Source organism: Chaetodon trifascialis, chromosome 8 (genome assembly GCF_039877785.1).
Source record: "Chaetodon trifascialis isolate fChaTrf1 chromosome 8, fChaTrf1.hap1, whole genome shotgun sequence".
Classification (NCBI taxonomy): domain Eukaryota; kingdom Metazoa; phylum Chordata; class Actinopteri; order Chaetodontiformes; family Chaetodontidae; genus Chaetodon; species Chaetodon trifascialis.
The window spans coordinates 14348654-14376164 of NC_092063.1; the positions used below are offsets into that span (position 1 = coordinate 14348654).

The 27511-nt window shown below is 44.3% G+C and overlaps 1 protein-coding gene across 6 annotated transcripts in view; it reads right to left on the reverse strand.

The window, feature by feature from the left end:
• wnk3 (WNK lysine deficient protein kinase 3) overlaps nucleotides 1-27119 on the reverse strand; it is a 38818-nt gene extending 11699 nt beyond the window's left edge. For 3 of the 6 annotated variants that reach the window (XM_070969583.1, XM_070969579.1, XM_070969584.1), the window contains exon 1: nucleotides 117-2493. In XM_070969583.1, the coding sequence (XP_070825684.1) occupies nucleotides 117-2360 (2244 nt within the window). In that variant the 5' untranslated portion in view covers nucleotides 2361-2493. Of the gene's footprint in view, nucleotides 1-116; nucleotides 2494-4055; nucleotides 4257-4367; nucleotides 4487-5116; nucleotides 5448-5669; nucleotides 5890-6010; nucleotides 6100-6288; nucleotides 6447-6901; nucleotides 7123-7530; nucleotides 7704-16344; nucleotides 17535-26542 lie in introns of those variants that run through there. The other 3 variants (XM_070969581.1, XM_070969582.1, XM_070969580.1) reach the window with 3 other exon arrangements.
• Between the last annotated feature and the right edge of the window lie 392 nt (nucleotides 27120-27511).

Sequence of the window (27511 nt, forward strand, 5' to 3'; positions counted from 1 at the left end):
TGCAGTCACAGCTTTTTCAATTAATTAGATAGCAGTATCCTCAATCATTCTGCCAGTATGTCAGCAAATTAAAATTATTTCTTAATTAAAACAGCAAACTCTCATTCTTCCTGTACCTGAGCAATGCCCAGCAGGGAAAGGTCACAGTCTTGCAGCGAGGCTTGGGGCAGTTTTGGGGCATTAGAATCAAGCAATTGTAGAGTAGTGACAGGCGGAGGAGAGGTGGGTATAGAGTCGGCCTGCCCTGGTAAGGTTACCTGGGCCGCTGGTGGAGATGTAGGCAGCTCTGGCACAGGGGCAGCAGCAGGATGGTAGGATGGTAGGGAGGGAAGAGATGGTAGTGATGTTGGGGGACATGAAGTATGAGAGGGGCTGAGGGGCATTTGTTGTGCAGGAAAGACAGCATGGGGCAGGGCAGGCTGTTCAGCAATAGGCATCTCGGAGTGTGTCTGAGTGTGAGAATGAGCCTGTGTCTGAACGTGAGTCTGTGTCTGGGAGTGTGTTTGGGCCTGAATACTGGTTTGTGTGTGAGTGTGAGCTGGAAGCATCTGCTTGGCTTGGTGCTGCGGAGACACAGGGGGGGCTGCCACTAGATGACTATAGAGGGGCAGGGTCCTGTTCTGGGACTGAGGCCCAGGCACATTACTGGAGGCTATCTGTGCAGCAGCATGTGTCACCAGATGTGAAGCAGGTGTGGGCAGCTGACTCTCATCAAGGGGTATCAAAGCCTGCTTTGGAGGAAGTGGTTGCTGGATGGGGGTTGGGATGGGCTGTGACAGAATCTGTGCCTGTGCAGGAGGTGGAGCAAGGGGTTGCTGCACTTGAGAAAGCTTCTGTAGCTGTTGCTGATACTGCCCCGTCGACTGGGGCATAGTAGGCTGGGACATGGGCTGGATTACTGAGGGGTCAGTAGTGCTTCCTAGGGGCTGCTGCTGGGCCTGAACAACTGAATGTAGCTTTGTTTGGCCTGGAACGTAGGCTTGTCCAGCATGCTGCACAGGATGAGGAGTGGCAACAAAGTTAGCAGGTTCAACTGCAGAACTCAAGCTATCTGTTGTAGTTCCAACACTTCCAGCTGAGCCAGGAGACAGAATTATCTGCTGATACTGCAGTAATGGCTCTTGTTGCTGCTTCTGTTGTGTAATATGAGTTACATCCTGTTGTACAGATGGCATGGCTTGGTGGGTTGGCTGAGGAACATACTGAGGGGTCAAAAGGCCAGCAGCAGCCTGAGCATGCACCTGGATAGGAGGCTGGACGTGAGTTTGTTGCTGGAGCTGCGGCTGCATGAGTCCTGTCTCATGTTGGATCTGATTGGGAATTGAAGTAACTGCAGCTGGAGGCTGGACAGCAGCTTGGCCTGGTTGGCCCATCATCTGAATGTCCACAGGTTGGCTCTGGCCATGTGGTGGCTGTGACTGACTGATTGTCAGGTGCAGAGGCTGAGTCTGGATTAATGGCTGAGAGGTTACTTGGCTCTGTGTTTGAGTGGCAGGTCCTGGATAACTAGTCTGTAAAGGAATTTGCTGGGTCTGGATGAGTGTCTGTCCCTGGATCACAGCCACTGGAGGAGTAACTTGGGCATCAGTCATAGCCTGAGCTGCTTGGACTGTGGACTGGGCTATAAATTGGACAGGGACCTGAGCCTGGTTCTGGGGATGAGCCTCACTTTGTTCCTGCTGGGCCAGGACTTTAGCTGGGACTACAGCAGATGTTGGGACAGGGATTTGCGTATTCTGAATGGTCATGGGGACCTGGGCCTGTGAGACAATTTGAGTTTGGTGCTGAATCACCTCAGTGCCAACTGGAGCTCCAACTGGGATATGAGGTTCCATTACAGAGGTGTGATGCTGAGTCTGAGCAACAAATGCTTGCTGCTGTTGGATCAATGCTGCGTGCTGCTGTTGCTCCATTACTTGCTGCTGTGTCAGAGTGGCATGAGGTGGAAACTGAGAGGGGTTTAGTTGTGGGACACACGCATGCTGTACATCAGTTGGCTGCTGCTGAATCTGCTGCTCACTGTTACTTTGTGGAATAGGCACAGCCTCTTGCTTCTCTGTTTGCTGAAGCTGAATGATGGCTGCTTGTTGCTGCTCTTGAATCCGCTGCTGTATCAGAGCCTGTTGCTGTAACCTCTCTGCTTGTTGTTGTTGTAACAGTACTTGCTGCTGATGCTGTTGTTCTAACTGTTGTTGCAGCAGAGCTTGCTGCTGCTGCTCCATCTGCTGCTTGAGCTGCACTTGTTGCTGCTCCTGCTGCTGTTGCTGTAGCTGAACTTTCTGTTGCAGCTGATGCTGTTGTAAAATTGCCTGCTGTTGCAAATGCTGTTGTATCAGTGCTTGTTGCTGTTGTTGTTCCATTTGTCGGAGTAAGGCTTGCTGCTGCAACTGCTGTTCCTTTTGCTGTTGTGTCTGCTGAGGTGGCTGCTGCAATACAATTTGTTGCTTCTCTGGTTCTTGTTTTCCGCCTTGGTGTTGTCCAATTTGTTGATATAACTGGCCCTGCTGTTGTTGCTGTAAAGGAGGCTGTTGCTGTTGCTCTACCTTATGTTGTAGAAGTGGTTGTTGTGGTTGCTGTTGTTGTAAAACACCTTGTTGCTGTTCTTGCTGTTGAATAAGAGTTTGTTGCTGCTGATCCAACAACTGCATGTGTCTAAGTGCTTGCTGCTGCTGCTCCAGTTGATGCTGCTGTAGTTGGGCCTGTTGTTGCTGCTGCTGTTGTAGCAACGCTTTTTGTTGCTGCTGATCAAGCTGTTGCTGGACATACGTCTGATGTTGCTCAAGCAGTAAAGCTTGTTGCTGTTGTTGTTGTTGTTGTTGTAGTAACATAGTTTTCTGTTGCTGAAGCTGTTGCTGCAGTTGTTGTGGTTGCATCATGGTCTGCTCACGAGGATCCCCTGTTGGTTGAGGTTTATAAGTCTGAGGTTGCTCCCCTTGATGAGGTAATGACATAGCTCGCTGCTCCATACCTGTTTGTGTAGCTAATACTTGCTGCTGAGGAGTTGTGTGGACAGGTGGAACAGGCTGCTGTACATAGATCTGCTGCTGAGGTTCAAGTTGATGTGTCTGGACAGCTGGAGCTGAAAGACTCAGTGGATGCTGCTCCGTCGGCGGCTGAGCGGTACTAACTTGTTGTTGTTCGAGCAGAGCGGCCTGGGCCTCCATTTGCTGTTGCGGCTGCTGCTGAAGGGTGGAGGTCTGGGGATCCATCCCTAGCTGTTGTTGTTGGACAATAGTCTGCTGAGGTATCACGACAGGCTGTGTTTGCTGGGGTGCTGCCTGGGGAATGATGTCAGTGAGCTGCATGGGAGTGGCAGGGGGTTGGGTCTGCTGAGCGAGGGGCACAATGGTCCCCGCTAGTCCAGCAGGATCACTGACTGACATGGATGTAGTGAGAACATTAATGGGTGCTTGTGGGGAAACAGGGGGTATGTATGACTGTGAGGGGGCCACTGATCCATGGGGAGTGGCAGTTTGAAATGCATCTGATGGGAATGTTTGTGACTGCTCAGTGATAGTGACAGAATGATGATTGTTGAAAGAAGAGGGAAAAGAAAGTAGCAGAAAAATTAGGTAAGAATAAGCTTTGGCAAGGGGCATCAATTATCAACAAATTTAATTATATACGACAAGGTTCCCCCCAGTGTTTTATAGCGGAGGTGGGCTTCCTCACCTGAAATACACACTGCACAATTAAAATTAAAAAGCAAATACACTTTAATGAAGTGAAAATTAATGCTCAGGTAAAAAGAGAAGAGTAAGGCTATACAGTATATTTAATGAGAGAGGCTACTAGATCATTACATCTTACCACCACCGCTAACTAATTTCCTGGGGGAAACCCGGTACAGCATACAGTCAGATGATCTCAGAGGATTATGAGGATGATTTGTAGTCGGGTAAATAGTTATTTGAGGGAAAAGAACCCAAAATGTGACAGCGTAGTAAGACCATAGCTTTATTTCCATTAATAGTAATGTTATGTGTTGTAGCCCCTGTGTAAATATAGCTTTCATTTAAAAAAAAAAAAAAAAAAGGCATGATCACCCTTTTCACCTGAAAATATTGTTGAGGGACACTTGGTGATACCTGTTGAACCATGGTACTGGGCTGAAGAAACGTCTGGCCAACAGGTGCCCCTCCACTTTGGCGTATGGACATGCTGGACATGCTAATACTCTGGCCAATAGGTACATTTGGAACACTTCCACTCTCACCAATGGGAACCATTTGTGGATGAGTTAAAGCGCCAGTGCTCTGTAGTGCAAGAAAACAGTCCATATTTATCAATACAAGGATTTAAAACAAGAGTTAATTAATCAGTCTGGTGTGTTTTGTATGCAAAATGAAAACAATGCAAAGACATACAGATGCTGTAGGAGGGAGGGCAGTCTGGGGATGGGTGTATGATTCCCCTTGCTGAGAGTATGCCTGGCTCTGTCCACTTGCATAAGATTCACAGCTGGCAGACCCAATGCTCTCGCCTTCTGACAGAAAGACAATAAAAAATAAGAAGGAGTATAAAAAACATGAACTACACATACTAGACCAAGTCACCGTTAGACTGAGCTGCACCAACAAGGAGACATTGTAAAACCTGATTAAATCATGGTTTAACTTTAGATTATGTTGCATCAAGCTTCAAAACTATGACTACCCAAATGGGCTTTGTGATGCTGCTGAATTTCTCAAAGATGAGGTTCCAGCAAAGAAACTGTTGCTGGAGCTGAACCGGCACATTGGAACAATTGTCAAACATGGCAGTGGAAGAAATGCAGCTGTACCACCGGTGCTCCAACATGCATATTTTCTATTTGGCCAAATGTTTGATCAAATTTCTTCAAAGTATTTGACTATGCGCCCAAAACCAGCGGATTGATGTATGATTCTTTTCAGAACTTTATCAATATTTTGACTGTTGACAGTAAGTCACCTTCTCATGGGATACAAAGATCCAGGATTAGAGCTTCTCTGCTGAGCGATCATGAGAAGGCTAAGTAATTTCTTAGACTTCTAGCAAACAATGTACGGTGTTATTGAGGAATACAGAGCAGCTGAAGGTTAACATGATGCATAAACAACATAACATAAATATTACATGAAGGTTTGTACTCTACCTGGCAGACTAAGGGTTGTCCCACTGAAAATATGTTGATGCCTGACATGCTGGTCCACTTCAGGCAGCTCCTCAGACTCCTGCCCTCCACCTCCTCCTCCGCCTCCTGCTCCCGTCTGTCCAGCTGCCCCTGGCCCCAGTGAGGACGGGCAGGATGGATGAGAGAAGGTGTAGGAGGTGAGAGAGGAGTCTCGTCTTTCTTCTAAGCCCTGTTGCTGCTGGAGGAGCTGCTGCTGCCGACGCTCCCGTGACTTTTTGATCAAATTTACTCGGTCCCGGATAGATTTCCCCACCACTTTGGCATCACTCTCATGGAAAAATCCTGACTTCACCTGAGAGGGAGAGGGAGAGGGAGAGGGAGAGGGAGAGGGAGAGAGAGATATTAATAACCAGAGACCAGCTGAGGGAATCCAGGTCAGAAGGAGGTACCTTGAAATGACTGATAAATGAGCTGAAGGATTTCCCTCACCAGACCTTCGTTCAAGCTTTGAAGCATCAAAGCCTTTTCCCAATCTACCCTATTCCACACTGGACACTCTTGGACCCTGTCTCACCATCTCTAGAGCCACTTCTTCAGCGCTATCATTCTCCAGGTCATAGCTGAACTCGATGGCCTCATTGTCTTTGTGCTTCCCTTTCAGCTTCTTGGGCTCTTCAACCCAAATCCGAAGAGCCAGGCAGTCCTGGGTGCCTGTGTCCTCCTCTGCCAGCTCCACCCGGACGCCTGTGTCCTCCCCAAAGAATGCGTGGTTCAGGAGGTCTCGAATGGAGAGTCTGTTAACGGAAAGACAATAAGAGAGCAGGGGTGGTGAAACAGGCACCAGTATCTTTTACAATAGCCTGATCAGAAATTGACAGCGCAGTACGTCATGTTATGAGGGGAAAACCTGCTTACCTCTGGCTCTTATTCTGACGAATGCAGCCTTCAATGATCTCTTTGATCTCTGGGTCATTGACTTTATCAAAGCTGGCTGGCTTTATACCCTGTACAAAAAGGAATGAGAAATTAACATTAACATTTAATTAAGGAATCTGGTTCAGGGTTATTGTATATTACCATTGAAGATATTTTCACCATGGAGCCAGATAGTTGGAATCACATTTAAATATACTACTAAAGAACTGGGTCTACACATGTCAACACTGCTGCGTAATATAGTCAGGGAGACTCACGCTTGTGACTTTGCGATAGATCTGAGCAGCATTTTGGCACTCAGAGTAGGGGTATTCCGAAGTGGCCATCTCCAGCATGCACATCCCAAAGGCGTAGACGTCCACAGACTCATCATAGTGCTCCTCATACATCTCTGGAGCCATGAACTCTGGGGTTCCTGTTAAGACCAGATTGCGGCTCAATAACAAGCAGAACAAGCTAAGATACTATTTCACCACAACCAATGTTTACAATCTGTATTTACTGTCACGTAACACTGTCCACCCTAAAGTCAATGGAAGGATTGAAATTCAATTGAAACTCTGATAACAAGCTTCCGGGCAACTGCTCTTACTTCCTGAGTTAAACTTTACTGAGCTAAATGGTACTCACAGTGCATTGATTAAGCTAGCTCACAGTGCCAACATCTCATCAGTGGTCTCTGTTAACATTAAGTGCTGTGCATATGGATTTTAGAGTGATGCTGTCAATTACAATCCATAACCCTTTGCAGCCGAAGCCCTGTGTAAAAAACGTGAACAGTGCTGAACATTATATCTAGGCTCTGACTCAGTTTGCTGATGTAGCTATTACCTGCCTGGAGTTGTTCTTGGAAGCATTTGGTCTGCTTACCTATAACACTCTTGGCAAAGGAGGTCCGCATTAGAGTGGCCAGTCCCAGGTCACCTATCTTGACTGAGCCTGTGGGGCCTGTTATGAAGATGTTATCACATTTGAGGTCCCGGTGGACTATTGGAGGAGTCCTGGTGTGAAGGAAGTGAAGTCCCTTCAGGATTTGCCGACACCAGCTCCTCAGGACCTTGGGTTTCATAACCTTAAAGCGCTTCAAGTAACTGTGCAGAGAGAGAATTTTAAAGAATTTAGATGAGATTAATTTGAATGGATAAGTGGAAACATTAATATGCTCCTTGCTGAAGCTTTGAGCCATGTGATTTTTCTGGGAAAAGATTAAGCTTCACTGCCAAATATTTACTGAAAAATGGAGCCATGTGATGATATCTGTAAACTATGTAGACAGGAGTACTAGAGTTTGGTTTGCGCTGTCAACAAAACGAACACTGCTGCCTGACTGACATCAGTCTGAGAAACTTCCATACATTTTCAAGACCTTTCTTGATATGTACATGATGATGTATACTGTATATCAGCTTTGTTATTTTTAGTTCAAACAACCAAACTAAATGACACAATAATGGTGAGCTGTCGCTGAAGGAGAATAGATATGAGGAGGTAATGCTAACGTTTTAAGTGTTCCCGAAGTCATGAGTTCAGTGACCAGTACGATGCACTTCTTGCCACGGAGCACAGACTCCCAGGAATCATAGAAGCGGACGATGTTAGGGTGCTGGAGTCCCTTCAGCATCTCAGCCTCCTCCTTGAAGCGTTGCTGCTCTGCCTTGGTCAGCTTGCGGTCCTGAGGTGAGACATAAAAAACAATTTATATGGCATGAATGTGAGCATTTGCTTCCCTAGAGCTTTAGAGAGCTTTTCCTATACACAGGCTGGCAGGCAATTCCAAAACAGCAAACACTGATTCATTTTATTTCCATAAGCCCTACAAACACCCTGAGGCTACCTGACAACACATCCACGACTGTGCACTAACACCGACTGCCACTAGATGGTACTAGCAATATAGAGTTGCAGCACTGCTGAGACAACACCCAAGCAGAAGCTTTATAAAACACATTTGTACTGCATCTGCCACACATCCCCAGTATGGCGGACAGAATGGACGCAGCAGAAATCTAAATCACTGGCACGGGCAGCATCCCACAGGAACTGAGACAGCCACTGACTAATCCCTCTGTTACACTGGTGCGTAGCTTATTTATAAAACCTAAGACTCACACACGTTATGCAGGGAGGGTTTATTGTTCTGCAGTTAAAAAATAAAATAAAAAAAATTCCATTCTGTCTCGTATTACTTGTGTATTCGTATGTACTCTTTTGTTTCTTCTATTCTCTTGAACCCTTGGTGCCGTCACCAATGACATCTGCTGTATTCACACAAAAATCCTTAAATTACCTGAATATCAAGTCAATAGGACAGTGTTTATGTATATGCAAGTGATGTGATGGTCATACAATACTGAAGAAGCAAACACGAAGCTCACAATCAAAGCTTTTTACGATAGTGGAAATCCTTACTGGCCCTATTATGACAGTGTGACTTGTTGTGAACAGCTGTTGTTATCTGCTATTTACATGTATACAAATAACAAAGCATTTCAGGTCTGTGGTCTTTTGACCTTTGTTGACCTTGTGACCTGCAGTTTGTGGGCATTATTTTATGGTACTGAAAAGTTTGAATGGAAAACACATTTTAAGAGTTAATTTCCTTGTTTTTGTATTTAACAACAAACAAACTTTAACTATTTAGTCAAAAGCAAAAGAAAAAACAAAACAGTGTGTCAGGCTTAATATCTGTGGGGGAGTCGGATGGCAGCCGTTGTCACAAGCAGACCTCACTATAAATAGAAGTCATCATAACACTGGCTTTCCACTGATCGATTCCATTGATGTTCAGCTTTTTATTTTACACAAAGCTCCCCAAATGGAGGCGGTGTACTGTAGACGTTTGGATGCAAACAAACAGTTTTTCACATAATGCAGTTTCCCCGTCCCTACATCTATATTTATATCATTGTGTGCCTCTGCTTCTCTTCCGCCTGTGTCTGTACTTCATCTTTTCATATGTTGTTTGCTCTCTGTGTCTTTACTGGTTCAGTGTCCTTTTCTGGTAGTACTGGTGGGGACAATTCCTCCACCCCTCTCTTCTCAACATGGAAGTAGCATCAACAAAAGGACTGCTCCTCCTTGCACTATTATGGCTAAGAATGAATTGCCCAGCCTAGGGCTACACATGTGATGTCATTCCTTTGACACCAACCACATCATGTTATTTGCATGCATGGTTGTGCAACTGTGTATACCTGACTGCGAGCAGGTGTGTCTGACTATGCTTAGGTCTCCATGCTGCCTGTCTCTGTAATATCTCTACCCGTATCTACATGTGTCTTCTTTCTGATGTGCTTTATTTTGTCAGGGAGCACTGCCTCTGTCTCACTCCTCAGTCAGAGCATCACTCTGCCTCAGTGTCTGGCACACTGTGAGACAGAGTGCTTGCCTGTGTCCCTGTCTGCTGCCTCCTCAGCATTTATTGTGTCTCCCTCTGAGTGTTGCACTAGACAGCCTTAGGGTCAGCAAAGGTTGCAAAGAGTTCAGTTAGAGAGATGGTGTCTAGACGGGCTTACACAAACCTACTCTCTGTCCACATAGCTACTCGCACACACACACCCATACACACCCACATTCACACAAACAGAAGCACAACAACAACACTACAAAAACATCTGTATGAAAACGACGATACCTGCTTTTCACGTGTCTCGCACTCTTCTTTCCATTGCCAAGACTACTGAACACACCCAAATACAGTTGCTGCTGTTGAGAGGCCTCACTCACAGTGACTTATGTGACAAAGTGAATACTACTCAATGAATGATGGTAATATTGTAGAATTGTATGCTACAGTATATCCGTCCATCTTTGTAATAACAGCAAGTCATAAAACAGATCTGACAAACAAAATGGCACACCAGAGGAGAAAAGGGGACAGAACGGTGTCTCAACCATCAGATAAAAGGAAATGGGGAAGCAAGGGAGAAACAAACAGACAGAAAGTCTGGTAGAGAAAGGGCAGCCCAGGAGACCATAATACAGCCCTGTGGTGCCTGGCCAAGTCTTTCTTCCTCTAAATCAGCCTGATTGTTCTCCATTTCTCTAACCTTATGGAGGAAATACTCTCGCTTATAAGCACATCGTAATATAGACAGAATAATGGTAACAATTTGCAAAAATTATAGATACATGTATATGCTATGTAAGAGGTAGTTATCCTAATGAATACCTTGGCCTTGAAACAAGGCAGCTACAAGGTGCTGTTTGTCAGTCTGCCTGTACTGTGTGACCTCACATTTATATTGCTTTGTGATGTGAAGCTTTCTGAGTCTGAAAAGAACAAGAATACCAAAAAGATAAATGTAATTCAAGAAGATTGTGATGTTTTTGCTGAGATTGGGTCAGAGATACAGTATGTTGACTTAGGCCTGTGGCAGTGATTGATCTTAGTCTTATTTTGGCCACAGATGGTGGACCTGGATCACCTTACAAAACCAGGAAACACAGGAACACCCCTTTGATGCAGCCTCAACAAATACTGAACATTTCACAAACGGGTATCTGCAAATAATTCCATAATACTTTGTGTTCCTGTTGTTTCATTCACACCTGCCAACTCAGTTTGGTCATGTAACGCTGTTGTGCCATGTAATGTAATGTTGTTGTCACGTGGCACCTTAGTGGCGGGGGCCTAGGTATAATAACTTGGTAAACAGAGTAAGACCTAAGACCTGGTTGTACACCGTGAGATTTTTTGGGATCAGACATGTGGTAGAGCAGAAGGTCAAGCTGCAGGTTAAGTAGCCTCATAAAACAGGAAATGGAGAGGACATGGCTTACTAGGCACATTTGGTAGCGACTGGGGTCATGGGGCATGAATGCCAAAGCACTTGAGCCATAAAACATCTTTTCTGGCAAACACTGCACAAGAGTCAGATATCATACAGACTACAGAAGATTAACTGGTTTCTGTCGTTGCACTCAGATGGAGGAGTGTTCCTCAGCTACAGTGGGAGAAACAGGGCTGTTTTCGGGCCCCAATCAACAAATAGGGGGGCATTCTTCCTGCTGTAGGTTGACATTTGTACATTTATGAGGGTGGCCTTACAGCGTGGAAGTAAGCATGTCAGTGTTTGAAAATCCAAGGTGGCGGGTGGCTAGGATTAGATTACTGTAAGCTACAACAGCTCAGACTAACAAGATAGATTGCTGGAAAAGGGCTGGCCCTCACGCTGGATTAGAACCTCTGGCCAGGAGGCCAAGTTCACTAACCTCATACGTGCCTTTAGCCATGCACTAGCCACTTCCTTTTAGGTGACGTATTAATAGTAGGAGATCTTCACATCTCTATGTCTTAAAGCTACAATACAGTTGCAGAGGCAGTGCCATAAAATTTCTAGCTGTTCAACTGAAAAGATTCTGGCATTGAAGAGACATCTCAAAGAAACCACATTTATTTCCGTTTTTTGTTTTATGTCACATTGTAACTGTAAACAATACTGCTCCTCATATCATGGTGTATGTAATACACACCTCTTTTCTCCTTCACCCTCATCCTAGGCCGGTTGGGATGCCTCCCGCTCTGAATTTACAATTTCACTCTACTCCACCACGTTTTCTTGTCACTTCCTTCTTCTGCGGCCGTTGGCAAAAAAGCTGACCAACTGTCGCTCACATGAGAACATGGTAAGCAGTCCTGCTGCCAAATTCACGTTACTATGCAAGGCAGCTGGATTCACAAGAATCACACGATCACGCAGCCCTGATTTGCTGCATATCCTGTCCTGAATATAGAGTTTATCAGAGGCACTACAGGATAGCTCCCATCGTGGAAAAAGTCTTGCCAAATCTGTACCAGTGGACACATTTCCACCATTGCAGGGTATAGACAGTCATATCGCCCAGCCCTCATCACGTCATAATTATTTGATCATAAGTGTTTCAGATTTATTCAATCCTGATTACGTTGTGCAGCTAATGCCAGCGTTTTGTGATAATGTCTCAAACATTCGATAGAAATTGAATCTCAATGGCCGGTTAGGTAATGTGGCCTCAGCCTCAGGGACACTTGCCAACTGTCGGTGCCCTAGTTGAGCATCCATCGGGTCAGTTTGGTTGGATCGATTCCATCCCAGTCTAGTCAGTTCAGCTGTAGCCCATTTGATCCAGCCTATTCTAATTTTAGTCACGCATCAATAGCCTGTCATTATTTGACCTGGGTTATCGAAACTGGTCTTTCATAATCAGAAACAAGACCACCTCCAACTCCTCCCATTGGTTGTTGCTATTTGTTATACTAAACCAAATAACTATGACCAAAAAGAAACACCTTGTAGTCCTTTTTGCACATAATATTGTTATGTAGAATACTTCCATCAGAGGCAGTGAGCTGGCAGCAACCAGAGGTGACCTCTCAGCCTTGTGAATGGCTCAATTATCATGTAATTTGCCGAACTGAGGGTTTCGACTGTATACAAGGGGTCTTGACTGTTTCACAGGGGCTATACACTGAACAATAATGTTAATGTTAGCCATGTCAAAGTCCAAGTTCTCTAATGGTCTTAATAAGGATGAGCCGTTATACTAAGAATCACGGCACAGTGTTTGTAGCAGGAAACCCTCAAAGCTGGCATTTATCTGCAGGCATAAATCCAAAAGGCTCAATAACAACACACGTTAAATCAAGTACATCAAATATTTAAGGTGGTAATCATCATCGTCCTTCATCAACCTTCAGTACTGCAAACCTAAATGCTGCTCTAGTGTTTGTAGTCCTGTGAGTGTGGCTTGGCTGAGCTGAGCTGATTTGAGCTGGACCAGTCTGGGATGGCTGGGTTGAACCAGTCTGGTTTCTGCTGCCCGAGTTATGCTGTCTGTGCAGGGTTTTTGTTCCAGCCTTACAGGCACCCACTGTAATTAACTCCCCTGGATCACTCTGCATGCTCACTCACTCAGACAAAAAGTGATGGAGGGAGAGATGGAGGGAGAGAGGGTGAGAGAGGAAAGAGAGAGAGGGAGGGTGACAGGCAGACACATACAGTGGCATATGTTGACACAGACGGACAGAGAGCAACAGATTGAACACAGAAATGTAGTACATGTACAAGTCATATGCATATATCCACTTTGGGGGATGGATGGCAAATTTGGGACTGAAGGTGTAGTAAAGGAGAAATATAGCTCTGCCCTTTCAGGCATGGAATTCCCACGGAAAGGCAGAGGAAAGAAGAGAGATGGTGTCCGCACTGTGAACTTTAATTACACAGTCTTTCAAGCTGCATTTGGACAGCTAATCCCCTGGCTTCCCTCTCTTTGTGGACATAGGAGGAGAGGAGCTAGGTGCTCCCAGGCTGCGGTCTCACAGGACAGCAGCAATGGCATCAAATGGTGTTCTAGCAAATCACATACAGGCTGTTCATCCCATCCCATTCAGTGCCTTCAAATTGGGAGCGCTGCACAGACTGTCCATAGTCTGACAGCATTATGATACATTAACAGAATGTCCTCTGTGCCTGTTGTTTGATTACTGGGGCCTGCATTTATAATTGAAAATGACTATTGTTTAAATTGTAAAATCACAAGAGCGTGAAGAATTGAGTCATCTTATTAAACCAGGAGGACACATTAACGCTTGCATCAAGCCCATCATTATTATCACAGAAAGTCGTTATTTAATCATTATTATTCTAATTACTATCATCCATTCTAATGCCACCATAGTCAGCATGAAAATTGGACGTAGCCACCTTAACAGGTTTGCTCAAGTTAAGCATTATAGCTGTTACCATCTTTTTGAGTTTTTTGGGAACCAGAGTGACCATATTTGGACAAGAGGGTGGGCCTGGGCAGGATAATGCATTGCTGTGCTTTTTTCCTGATTGGATCTGACTGAAAACCCGATGACATGCCGTGGTAGCACCTTGTGGTACCCTGCTTTCTGCTTTATAACCTATTTTTCTCTAAACAGAAATATAACTTTCAAAATGAACATCACGCTGTATTGACAAAGACTTGAAACTAGCGATAGGGACCATAAACACATAAATGTTTACTCAGGTAATAAATAAAGTGATTAGCATAAGCTTACACACAATTGTACTCCTTTTTGCAACCACAAGAGTCGCACCTACTGGCCATTACAAAGAATGCAGGTGTATGGCACTTCCACATTGACTTCACTTTTCAGACCTGGAAGCTCTGTCCACTATTTATTACGCTGTCTGTGAACACTGCTTTGTACTGAAACTGTGTATACGCTTTGCTCAGGTGGAGTAAATAGGAGAGATCATGTGACCTGGGCAACTAGAATGTTGCACTGAATGTAGAACTGGATCCATCTATAGGCGTGTGACCACGCCACTGTGTACTGTCTGTGTGTATGTGCGTCTCCCTGCATGTGGTAAGTTAGCTACATGACTGCTCTCTGGGAGGGATGCCATGGTAATCCTCTGACGGCTCGCCGCCCCCCCCCCCCATCTCTCTCTCTCTCTCTCCGACTCACCACCACCTCCTGTGTGTCCCTCTCTCACACTCAGCCATTTCCCCCTCTCCTTGCTGTTGCTCTGTGTGTCAGAATCTCAGTTTGTTTTTCTCGAAAAGGCTGTCTGCCTATCTGTTTCAATTCTTGTTAGACTGTAAAATATGCATAGTGTTTCTAACTGTCTATCATTTCTGACTGATGTAGCCGGTCATGTCCTCATGCTTGTAGACAAATAACCAGTAAAAACAGTTTTTGTCCATGAGATTTACTTTGACTACTTTACTTGATGTATTTGTGGAGACAAACTTGAATATCACAGATATAAAATGGGTGTGCAAATCAGCATAAGCCTAATGTCTTTTCATTTTTGAAAATGCTTTACCAGTTTGGATTTGTTCACAACCCTGAGCCAAGGCAAAATACAGGGTGGTGCCATGAAAGAATGCTGTCTGCTGGCAAGATATATTATAACATTATTATTCAAGGTGAAACGGGTTACCCTTGTAAGCTTAGCAGGTCTCGTGAAAGAAGACCACATCAAGTATTTAAGCAGGACTGAACAGGAGCTGTGGCAGTATGATACACCAAGCAGCAGAGCCCACCTGCTGGTGTGAAGCTGATTCACTAGGTGTTAGAATAAAACCAGAAAAGGTGATGGGGCATGCCTGCTGCTTGTTAGTCCAACAGACAGAGCCTGATCTCAAGGATTAGTCAAGGCTCTTGTTTTGGAATTAGCTCCAAACGAAACACATGACTGACTTTTCTCACACAAAGCCAGCAGTCAAATCAGATGGCTTACCATAACACTGCTCTCTATTGTGGGTCCAAGAGTCAGAGGGATGCATTTCTTCTCTCCTCCACAAGTCTGTCTCCCACCACATGTTCACACCATCTAACAATGTTTCCCATTACTTCTCAGCATGTCGACAATATGTGAAGCCTTTCAACACTCTGGTGTTAGACATTTATCAAATTTCATTATTTTCCTCCCACTGCAATGTCGCTACAAAGAGTTTCTTGCAGTGGAGTTACAGTTCATATTTGCTCTGTGCTCAGAAAATGCATCCTATACTGAGCTTCTCTTTTACTCGACTATTTCCATTTCATACCTCATTACGTTACACAATAGACAAGAGTAGGCTGTGACATGCTGCACCTTGGGGTATGTTAAACTAGCCTAATTAGCAAAAACTGTTGACTATATACTTTATAATAAGAACACAAACTTGTCATTTTAAACCTTGTGAACCTGTTGATTGCTTGATTAGTGAAGTTAACAGCAATTTACAGTAACAACGAGTGAACATACACCTTCTAGACCTTTAAAGACATTTCTTCTCAAGAGCTGTGAGTAGTCCCTTGCCTGATTTAAATCACTACACCTAAAACACACAGCGTTAATAATGCGATCTATTTCTCTTAAGCGCGATGAATGAATGAGTCTCATTCAGGCTAATGTCTGAACGCTGTTTCTGACAGGATACCCTATTACAACAGTAAGAAGCACTGACAGCCCATGATTCTATTATTTATAACAGTCCTAGAAAAGGCAAAGCCTCCGCTTTCACTTTGTGCTGTCACTCAACTACAAGCGATGCTCCTCCTTTTCACCCCCCATCTCCACTGAACTGCAGTCTCGCAGAATGAATAGCAAGCAGACAACGTGCTGAGATTTCCAGATTTCAGGAGGAAGAGCTCCTGGGACAAATCTAATACGATTCCCTTCAAAAGAACAACACTGGGCTCCAGAGCACACCGACACTAATATTATTTGTTGATATAAAGTATTTCCTTTTACTTCTCTGGGTTGTGTACACATGCTGTTTTTTTCAAGTTATGGTTGAATATTTGGCATCATAGTGTGAAAAGAAAGCAGAGCAGTTCATCTTACCTGAAGTTCACACCAGGCCACCTCCACCCAAGTCTCCGTGTCCAGGCCTTTATACACAGTCTTGAAGGCTCCTCTGCCCAGTTCAATGTCAAACTTGAGGAACCTGCCTCCAGGAGAGGTGGCCACAGCCTTCATCTCTGCCTCCTCCTCCTGCTCACGGTCCCTCTCCTTCCCCCTCTGGGTGGGAGTGGAGGAAGGAGCATCCTTGCCAGTCTCCTGGCTGGAGCTGGGACAGGATGGGTCATGGCCCAGGGCAGCACAGGAGGAAGCAACCCCTTGCTGCTGGACACTGCTGGTGAAGACTGACTCTGAGGAGTGCAGCTCCAGGTGGGGGGCACTGTGGGGCGCCTCTGGGGGCACCGCCACCTCATCGTCCTCCTCGCAAATCTCCACACTCTTCCTGAAGAAGCGCTTCTCCCTCCTCAGTCGTTTCTGGCCAGTGTCGACTGGTAAGGAAGGTGTAGAGAACGAAATGGGCCTGACTGGGTTCTCCTCACCCGTCTGGCTGGCTTCCCCTCCTCCTCCTCCTCCTCCTCGGATTCCCCCATCCTCTCCTCCTGTTGCTTTCCTCTCCTGAGTCTGGGAGGAGGGGAAGTCCGAGGGGGTGCTGTGTGTCCTCTCCCTCTGTGGGTCAGCCCTGCCCTCCCGCTCCGTGTCCTCCTCCCTCTGTCCATCAGGTTTCTCCGAGGAGTCCTCGGTGCCTGTGGGCTCTCCTGGGTCAGTAGCCATGGGAAATGGCCTTTCCCACTCCTCCTAGACCTCCTCCTCCTCCTCCAAACCTTTGCTCCTCCGTCAGTCCCCGTCTCTCCCTCTTTCTGTGGTCACCCACTCACCCCTTCTAGTCCGTCAGGCTGTTGTTCCAGTGCGGCAGGTGACTGAAGGCCGCCTTTGATCAAACCTTCTCCCACTTTTCTTCCGCTCTCTGTCTCCCTGTCTCCTTTTATTAGATGCTTCACAGTAACACAGGAGGGTGAGACCACAGCTGTTAAAGAACAGTTTCTGTCCTCACTTTTCTCCTCACCATTTCCTACATTTTCTTTAGAGCCCACTGAGGTGCAGTACTAATCAAAGAAAGCCACACGTCTCCCAGCTTTTACAAACACACACTAAACCAGGAGATTTTTCAAGCCTGCTGGGAAAGCTGCAGTGTTTTTCTTTCAAACTCTTGTGTGAATATCTTCAAGTAAACCCTGCAAGACAAAAACAAAACAATGCATTAATATTCAGACAGTTAGGGGGAAGAATTATTTTCATGTTGTTGCCATTTTTAACTCTCTTAAGAAGAATACAAGTGGCATACTGTTTGTATTTAATGAGGTACAACTGGAATGTCTGAGGGTCCCTTACAATTTACAGCATGGGTGCCAAAGCGTCTTCCTTTGGAGGGCCAAAATTGAAACTTAATGGTGGGCCATGGGCCAAAAGCAAACATCTATTGCATTGTATTGCGCAAAGTGTCACTGCCTGCTGTGCTCAGATTATAAAAAAATATTGAATAATTAGAGATCCTATGCATATTCAAATATCATTTCCTACCCCATTAAAATAAACAGCATAAACAACAATTCATATCACTTTTAAAAATTAATTTTTAACTGGTCAGCCCTGATTTAGAGGGACAAAATGGACCAATACCAAACACCTTAACTGGTAATAAAATGGGATCTGTATCTAATCCGGATTCAGATCTCATTTTGTATCTGGTATTAAAATTGGACCTGTATCTAGATACAATATCCAGATAATGAAGAATCCACTCTTGCCTTAGCGTTTACACCTGGTATGTTTATGCATTTGTGTTGTCCTCATTGAGATTGGATCTATGTCCTCCAGAGCAAAACCTGCTTTATGCAAGTCAGCATAAAACTCACAAATCACAGTTTTGTGAGTTTGGGTATAAAACAAATTGTCCCAGTTTGTTGTGTTGTGTGTTGCAGTACTGATGTGTAGGTGCAACATGTCACACAAGCAGTTATTTCTTACTGGATATTCAATTTCCAGCTCTAATGCTTTAATTGTTCATACAGTTTGGTGATTTCATGGCAGAGAACAGACGTATACTCAGTAAGCAGAGGTTTCGAGGTACATTTCTCTTTCAGCTTTCACGCTTGCTCCATCTCCAAATTTGAACAACAACCTATAAAACAAATCAATTTTCAGTTGTGCACGGATGCCACCACATTGTACAGACTGCGCTTACGCCTACCTGAACACGAGATCTGAGCACAACACGAACCAGACTACTTCCTGATGTGTCAGGCAAATTCGATCACATTCCGATCAAGACACATTTACACCCTGCACTGACGGCATTTTTCCTTATAATGTGTCTGGTTACAGATCAAGTGTAAATGGGTCAAGGAAACACTGTCACAAAAAATCCTTAGAGTGCCTTTGTGAGGAAATGGCCGTCAGAGTACTCCATCATGTTTGTGTAAACACACGTGTAAATTGGATAGGACTGGATATGAAATGCTGAAAAATTCCTCTAAGAAGAAGAGTTGTTACTGATTCAACAGCTCTTTCTTTCTTTCTGGCCCGTCACTGCTAATTCATGCACAGAGACACCATATTTCCCTTGAGAATGTAAAGTGCTGATTGCTTGTAAAACTTCATCAAACATTAAAGAGAACCTAATGTGAGGAGATTTTGAAGATCTCCATAATTGGTACAATGTTTCCAGTGATGAAATACAGGGTGAAACTTCAGAAAGCAGAAATGTCCCTAAATGGTCTTTTTCCACAGCTGCTTGTCAAAATGACCTGAGGTAATTAATTGGACAATGTTAATTCAAACTCAGTAGTGAACTCTGGCAGCCCAGCCCGTATATGGTAAAAACATCCCAAAACCTGTATAGGAGAAGAACCATTTAATCTGCTTAATCTGCCAAACAAAAGCTTCATCTTTGTTATGGGCTAAACTTTGACATTTAAACCACGGAGTCCTCACAGAATATCCATCCAGCCTGATCGAGAATTACACAAGGCTTCATCAATCATGAAGTGCACGTTGATCAGCATCTTGTGACTTAAGTTGTGTTCAATGGTTCCATTAGTCAACAGAAAGCTGCAGTTAGGAGTATGCGATCCTAACCATTAAATATGGATGATGAACTATGGGCCGGTTGAATGTGAATAATTCATACACAGAGGCACTGCTGAACTATGCTGGAGTGACTACTACATATCTGCAACAAAGGGCTCATAAATACACACAACTATGATTATGATTATCATCAGCACAGGCATCAGCCGACAGTATTGCACAGCCAGTCAAGCGTTCAGGCGGGCTGATAGTACAGAGTTATAAAGTGGCCCTCAGCGTTATCCTCTGTCAGCAGAAGGTGAAACATAACACAGCAGGTTTCCTCTGACATGGCAATATCCCTGCAATGCTGTATTCATTCACTGTTTGGGCTCATGTGTATGTGTGTGTGTGTGTGTGTGTGTGTGTGTGTATACTGGTGGGCGTCTTTCTCAAGACATCTCTATCTCCACTTCTCTATCACACTCCATCTGACCCTGGGTATTATATCTCCTCTTGCACTTGACAGCCAATGAAGAGCTGTTTCATCAAGACATCAGCCAGCCTGAAGTTACTCCAGTGCCTAAGAGTCAGTGTTGGGCAACCAATTACAGATGTAATAAAGCCCAAAATCACCATTTGTGATCAAGCACCTGAAGTTACAGGAAGAGAGGGTGCTAATGCATATCAATAAGTAAAGCTGCACTGAAGGAACGTAGCTCTTCCGGGAGTGTAACAGTGCAGTAAATGAAAGTAAAAAGTGCAGTCCAGGTCAGGGTATTAACACTCTTTGCATATTAGTTTACAACGCAACACGTATTACTTTACAACTGAACATGTGGGACTTTCAAGAGCCCCTGTATGCATCTAGGGTTACAGCACTCTTAGGTATCCATAAGGACCACACATGCACAGTCTATCCTGGCCCCTGAAATGTGTTCCTCACTGACAGATGGGCTCAGTCAGAGTCACAGCAGCTAGTCTAGACTTTTTCTTCAATTTTAATGAGCAATTTTAAAGCCCACCGTGAGCACTGGGGGGCTCGCCTAGTGGCTCCCAGCAACTATTATCTCTTTTATAACGTGGTCATTAACACTCACATCAAGCCTGTTGTCTCTCTAGGCTCAAAGCAGAGGAGTCTGACAGGCAATGCTAGTAGCTGTCAGTCAAATTAAGGACACAATTGGCTGATAATAGACCAACTGCTAAGAGGCTGCTGAAGAACAAGAAAAAAATTCCAGTTCAGCGACATTCCCCAGACACAGGCACAATGCTCCATGACACAAACCACAATTAGCATTAAGCTAGAAGCCTCCTCAAACACACTCCTTATACCACAATGCAGCTTAAAGAATTATGATATTATTGACACAGTTTTATACCGTATGTGATTTAAGATTGTGAAAGTGATATAACCTTTCTGGAAATCTGAACAGGAAGCCATTTATAAAGAAAATAACCGAATGGGAATGTCTGTTTTTGGCTAATCAAGGTACTTCACTGTTAATACGTAAAATCCTCGAAATCCAATACCACGAAGCCGTCCTGCCATTAGGCCTGAACACTGTGCCATCTTGTTCTGGTGATGTCATTTGTAGGCAGAGTCTGCGCAGTAGTGATCGGGGTGTGGAGCCTCGGTATGGAGGTCCCAACCACACACCCACCCAACTCGATCGCCAGCAGCACCCAATCATGATGTCACACCCCTTTTTTATAGCATCAAATAACCAATTAAATTCAACTTGTCAGAAAAATTAACACATGGACATGCATCAGTGTGATAAAAACTTCCTAAAATGACAGAAATCGTCTTTGGGAATAATTCTTTTGACGTGAACTTTGATTTTTTTTTTTTTAGTTTGGCCAATCGGCTAACCTGGAAGGGCTGGAGTTTAGACCTAGACTGCAGCCAGCACACGGGGGGATTGGGATGTTTTGGCTTTGCTTTTGGGGAGCTGTCATGTTGTCAATCTTTACATTCAGTCAGTGTACCTGATAGTGTATAAGCTCATGTATTGAAGTGATAGCTACCTTATGGCTAACGATTTTTTTAATGACCTATTACTCAGGGATTATAACCATCTTCATTTTAATCAAACAGCACTGCAATAAACTGAAGCAACAGACTTCATGCATGGTGACTGTAACTAAAGGAATATGTCCTGAGTTTAGGCATACTGTACAACATACTGTAGTGTACAGAGAGACTAAAAAGGTAAAGGCTAACAGGATGTAGGGAGCATGGGGGGGGGGCACAACAGGCAATAAAGAGAGGGAAGTTGCCCTTTAAACAGGAGCTTATTCGCCCATGTCCCCAGGGCAAGGAGTTCCCATGAAAGCCACATACCGGACAGAGTTATCACAGTACATCAAACACGTTTAGCCCCATCACTGTCTCTCACACCCGCCCAGTCTCCCCTTCCAAACACACACACAGACAGATACAGATATAAGACACACACCAGCGGGCTAGAACAAACTTTGTGTTTCACTCTTTCTTTCTCTCTCATTCCCTCTCGGACATCTTTTACACATAGACAACAACACGCATATCAAAAGCAAACCCTCAGTCGCACCCAATCCACACGTCCCCTTTCAAAGAAAGAATGCCGAAAGGAATTTCCTGACACCAGCCGAATGAGCAAGCAACTGCCCATGTGGGCAAAAGTGGTAAGCTGAAGACAACAAAATCAAAGTTGCAGCCGAAGCGGCGACGACTCTCGACAGCGGCAAAACGACTCCAGCGTGCAGCGTACATCAAGTTCACACGTCAGAATCATTCTTCATGTTTCAGAAGTACATGAGAACCAAATATCTGACGCGCTGCACCCTGCCTGCCCTCCAGGCTTCTGTGAGGCTCTTGCACGGGGAGAACACCTGCAGCTGCCGAAACATTTCTGAAATGTGCAACGAAAATCATTGTGACACCTTTGCTTCTCGACTGCCAAAGATGTGAATTCTGCTCCATTCTCAAAACCCAGCTGAAGGCCATGTTTGTTTTTTCGCTGGAACTTTTTGTTATATATGCTCAAAGTTTTGAGACAAGGAGAAAAAAACCTACATTACTTCTCTGTTACACAACAGCAAAGTGCAGACACAGAAATCTCACATCTCCTACACAATCTATAACTTCAAAAGCAACAAATAATAATGCAAACCTATCTGCCCACTGTGCTTTTTCATCCCTTACTTCATGGGGATACACACATTAATCCCCTGGAACCAAACTGCCGCTGGAAAATTAGGCAGGCAGACAAAGGAAGAGCCAGGGGGGACTCTGTATGTGTGTGTGTGTGTGTGTGTGTGTGTGTGTGTGTGTGTGTGTTCGTACAGACAGCACCGTTTTTGCAATTGAGGGGGACGTGTAGATGAAAAGAGTGAATAAAAAGTGGCGAGGGGGACAGGAAGGGATTGTCATTGGTGGGAGCAGGCGGACAGCAGAGTTTCAAAAAGAGAGAGAGAGAGAGGGAAGGAGAGATGGAGCGAGGGGGGCCGGCTAGTAGAAGGGGTGGGAAAAATGTGTGTGTGAAAGAGAACAAGAGAGAGATAAAGAGAGGGGGGTGGCACAGACAAAAAAGGGGCTGGGGGGGATTTTGCCTGATAAAATATGTGCCAATGTTTGTGTGAATGAAAGCAGTGACTATAGCTAAATTTTTGCCCGAACAAAAGCAGCTACAGTTGTGCGTGGAGAAGAGAGGGAGAGGAAGAGGAGAGGAAGAGGAGGAATGCTTTTAGTGGTGGGAAAAGGCTGAAAACACGAGGTGATTACATTAGCATTGGAATAATTTCCGTTGGTGTGTCCAGCGTCACAGCGAGATTGGGTGCAGAGGGCCGAGGGACAGCCGGGTGAAGGACAGCTTTCTGTAAACCTGTTCATCTGCTCTCTGTCAGCATCTCCCCAGAAAAACAAAAAATTAAACTGTTTTAAGAGAGGAACTCAGATTAATCATCAACTATTTTGTCAATCAATAAATGGTTTGGTCATTTTTTTGAAGAAAAATGCCCGATATTCCACAATCACAGCTTCTCAGTTGTAATGCTACTTTTTTGTCTTATGTGACGGTTAACTGCATATGTTTTGGTTTTGGACCACTGGTTGGACAAACAAGCAAGATGAAGGTGTCACCCTGGGCTTCAGGAAACAGTGATGGACATTTTCCACTATTTACTGCTAATTTTCTGCTTCTGAGCAAAGTTTTTCCTGAGCTTCACTCAGTCCAAAGTCAACATTTTTGTTTATTTTACAGGAATGTTTTTTTTTTCTTGCTCATCTAATGAGCTACTTCTATAATTTCGTTATACACTTTCTTCTGTAGTTTTTAAATGTATGTATGTTGGATATGAATTACTATATTTCTATTTTTGCATTTTGCATTGAGTCGTAGCCCATCCCATGTGACAATCAATCTACTCTTACATCTATTACAATACTGATAATTCATTGAGTTAAATGTGCATGACGACACATGGAGAAAAAAAGGGTTAAATTATTTAGGACAGGTGCAGCACTGCTTCATGTTTGGTAGGTGTTCTGCAACATTTTTTAAATTCAAGTTCCTGGGAAAGAACAGGAGAGTTCACTCTGTTGGTAAGCTTTGACCCTCAGTTTTGCAACACAAATTAAGGCTCACCCCCTGATTTATGAAGGCAAACCAGTTAAATTTAACAATATTTTTTAGGTTTGCATTTATATTAAAACATGCTTTCACTGGGCGGTAAACTGTGATTAGATAAATTGCTTTTCCTTTCGCAAATCAGGTGCAAGGAGCAATTATTCTAATCATTTCATCCTTCATTATTGCGCTCTCTGGCTGACACTCCTTAAAATACATATTCATGCTAATCGTGCTGAATGTTTTGATAAATAACTCTTATTTTGTTTTACGCATGATATTACAAGAGTGCAACTGTATTATCAGCAAGTATGCATGTTTTGAAGTCTTTTAACAGTGTTCCTTCATCAGGTGCCAGCTACAATAGTTGCACATTATCCCTTTGTTGATTACTAGACTGAGTGAGCTTTGTTATACCAGGCAGGGATGAAAGGTTCAGCAGATACACTTGGCTGGAGATTGGGAATTGAAAGAAATGTATATTTTTAAAAAAATGGTGCTGAATTTAGTTAACTGAGTAATGGAATAGTCCTGTAGATCAAATGCAAATGAAATTCAAACCAATACCCGCCTGTAATGTTTCACCACATGATTAATGCAGCACTTGAATCGAACCAGTCTTTTTCCAAATCCAGCATTAGTCCCACAGAGATTTAAAGGGGAGATGGAGGCTGAGTGATGTGGGGAGACGGGGCAGAGGTAGCACAAGGTCTGAGAGCTGCTGGCCAGCATTCAAATGGGCTCCATGTCAAGCAGCAACTGTTCTGAAGATCACAGGTCTACATCTGAACTCTGCAGCTCAGCTGTTGACCCCAACGGCAGGTAAAAACAAAGGCCGTGTTTGTTCAGTAAGGCCGTGTCGAACAGACTGCTGTCATAAAGCCACTCCAGGACACATCAGTATAAGTGGCAGGTGTTAACCTTCAAAAAGCTGACTTTGCTGCTGTTCAAATGCACTGACAAACAGGAGGCGGTCCGGCTCAGACTGTGATTGTGTGGAATAATTAAAGTTAATTACAGGGTTCAAGACAGGCTCTGTGCCATACAGGCAAGTGAGAACACTATAAATTCAACTCACAAGGGAATGTATTAATGAGCAGATCTTAAAACTCACCCTGGAAAAAAGCATCATTCATCTAAATCTAGCAGAGTAATTTAAGAGCAGTGTATGTGCAATAGAGCGAGAAATGATAATGTTAATTAAAACTGCTCCGGCTACTCCTCCTACTCAATTATGGCACGAGTCGGTTCAGCACATGTTGCTTCCCTGTGTTTCTTCAGACTTGGGGGGCGTTCAGAAATCTGATGGAAAATATCAAATGCTGGCCACTAGAGTCAAACACACAACGATTGTTCTCTTCCCATTAGGGAAACTCAAGGCTGAAAACACAACAAGGACTTTTGTCCAATCCAGGTCAAGCATGGGAGAGTGGAGTGTAGGTAGCACACACACAGTACTGTTCACTCAGACAGAGCGACAGACAGAGAGAATATGTGTTATCTAACCCCCCTTTTTGTTCCCTCTCTTTCATTCCCCTCAGTGAGCAAAACCAAAGGATTCCTCTAATCCAGGTGAGAGAAAGGCTCCTTAATCAGCCAATGATGAATCAGGATTACATGTTTCTAAAGTAGCTTACTACTCCTGGAGCTCATATCAACGAGTGAGCCCTTTTCACCCCTGTGAATGCTCTGAAGGTTTATGGATGATGGAGTGCTCAGAGATCAGCAATGTGTTGATCTGAGTAGTTCAGCGGCTGTAAGCCTTGTTGAGGAGGAAAGCATCCTGCCTTATGTTTTGAGTACACCACTAACACCCCCAGGGGGCTATCAGATGCAATGTTTTGATATATCTAGAAAATATCCATACAGCAGTGGAGAAGGGGATGCTCTGGTGCACGTTTATGGATAAGATACGTATGGATATAGCTGACAGTGATACATTTTAAGGATGATTTTAGTTTTCCAACATGCCTGTTGTGAAACTTGCTCGGGGCAAAGACCCCATGATGTGCAGCAGTCACTGCCTCTGAAGCAGAATGCAATTAATGTATGTTATTTATAGGCCACAGCATACATGACACAGTGATGCCTGGATGTGCAGGCAGCATGAAGTGCAGCCATTGGCTAGCTGGTAGCTCAGCTGACTTCAGAAACGCCATGCAAACGGTGAAAGACACCAAGTACAATCAGCACACAGGGCGAGTGCACGGAGACTGGGGCGACTGACAGCAAATCAAAAGCCCCAAACCTCCTGGCCTTTCGTGGCCTGAGCGCAGACAAATCATTCAAATGATGGGCGAAACAGTTGGTGTCCGAGGGCCTGTCAGCCAGGCTCCCCCGCAGGGCTGCACTTGACTTCAGTGTTTTGTTTTTTTGTTTTTTTCCACAGCATCATTTATGTTATAAAAAAATAAGCAGCCACACGAGAGGATAAACACCTACGAAGCCATCTAGTAATGCTTAAACAGACTAAAAAAATAATAATGTCTCACTGAGGAGAAGTGGAATTACGCATATGAGCATTTGCTTTGTGACTGAAAATAACAACAAACATCACTCACCTAAATGCAGCATCGTAGCTCGTCGGTCCAGCGATACAATGAATAAAAAACGAGCTGTTAGCTGGCTAACTCACGGATAACTGGATTTCAATTATTCCTTTAAGCTTTTTACAAACGTAATTACACGAGATTTACACCGGGCTTTCTGCCTACAAAATTATTTTACACCCACTGAAAAAATACATTTACGAAAAACAAAAGAAACTTTAGAAAAAGATTCGCGGTTCTGCTGGGTTTTTTTCCTCTATATATCCTACACGGTTGCCGCGGTGTTGAAAATCCCCACCGGAGCCGTCGAGCCTCGGTCTGTGTGAGAGACGGGCACAGAGCACTTGGTGTACGCGTTCCACTTCAGACGATGGTTTACAGATTTCCCCACTCGCTGCGCGGTTTGACGGCTCCAAGTTGTGCGACCGGCCATTCATGTGTACCCGAATAATGCCAGGAACTTATGTACATAATTTACAACGCACGACTCCAGCGGCCTTCAGCAGGTTCTCGTGTGTGCTGCGCGCGCTCTGCCTGCCCGTTCTCACTTGCCACGGGGCTCACCATCATCCTCAGGACGAAGAAGACCGACCGTGAGCTCACTCCACCAGCAGAGGGCGCTGCTGAGACGTGTTTATATCCACGGCTTGTTACGTGTCTCTGATGCTGCATTCAAGCGCTTCTCGTAAACTTCAATGGCCTTTAAGCGCAAACGGGCGTTCAACCGTTTTCCTATCGTTGACATTAACAAGCATGTAAGGATATTTTAACACTTTTTATGGTTACTGCGGTTTTATTTTTGAGATAAGGCAGATAAATGACTAATTTAATCCAGATAATATTCATGCATGGTGCACTGGTGGAATAAGTATTCAGATATTTGATTCAAATAAAAGTAAATAAAACCACAGTATGAAAAAACTAGATTGCAAGGGAAAGTTCTGCGTTCAAAACCTTACTGGAGTTACAAATACACAAGTG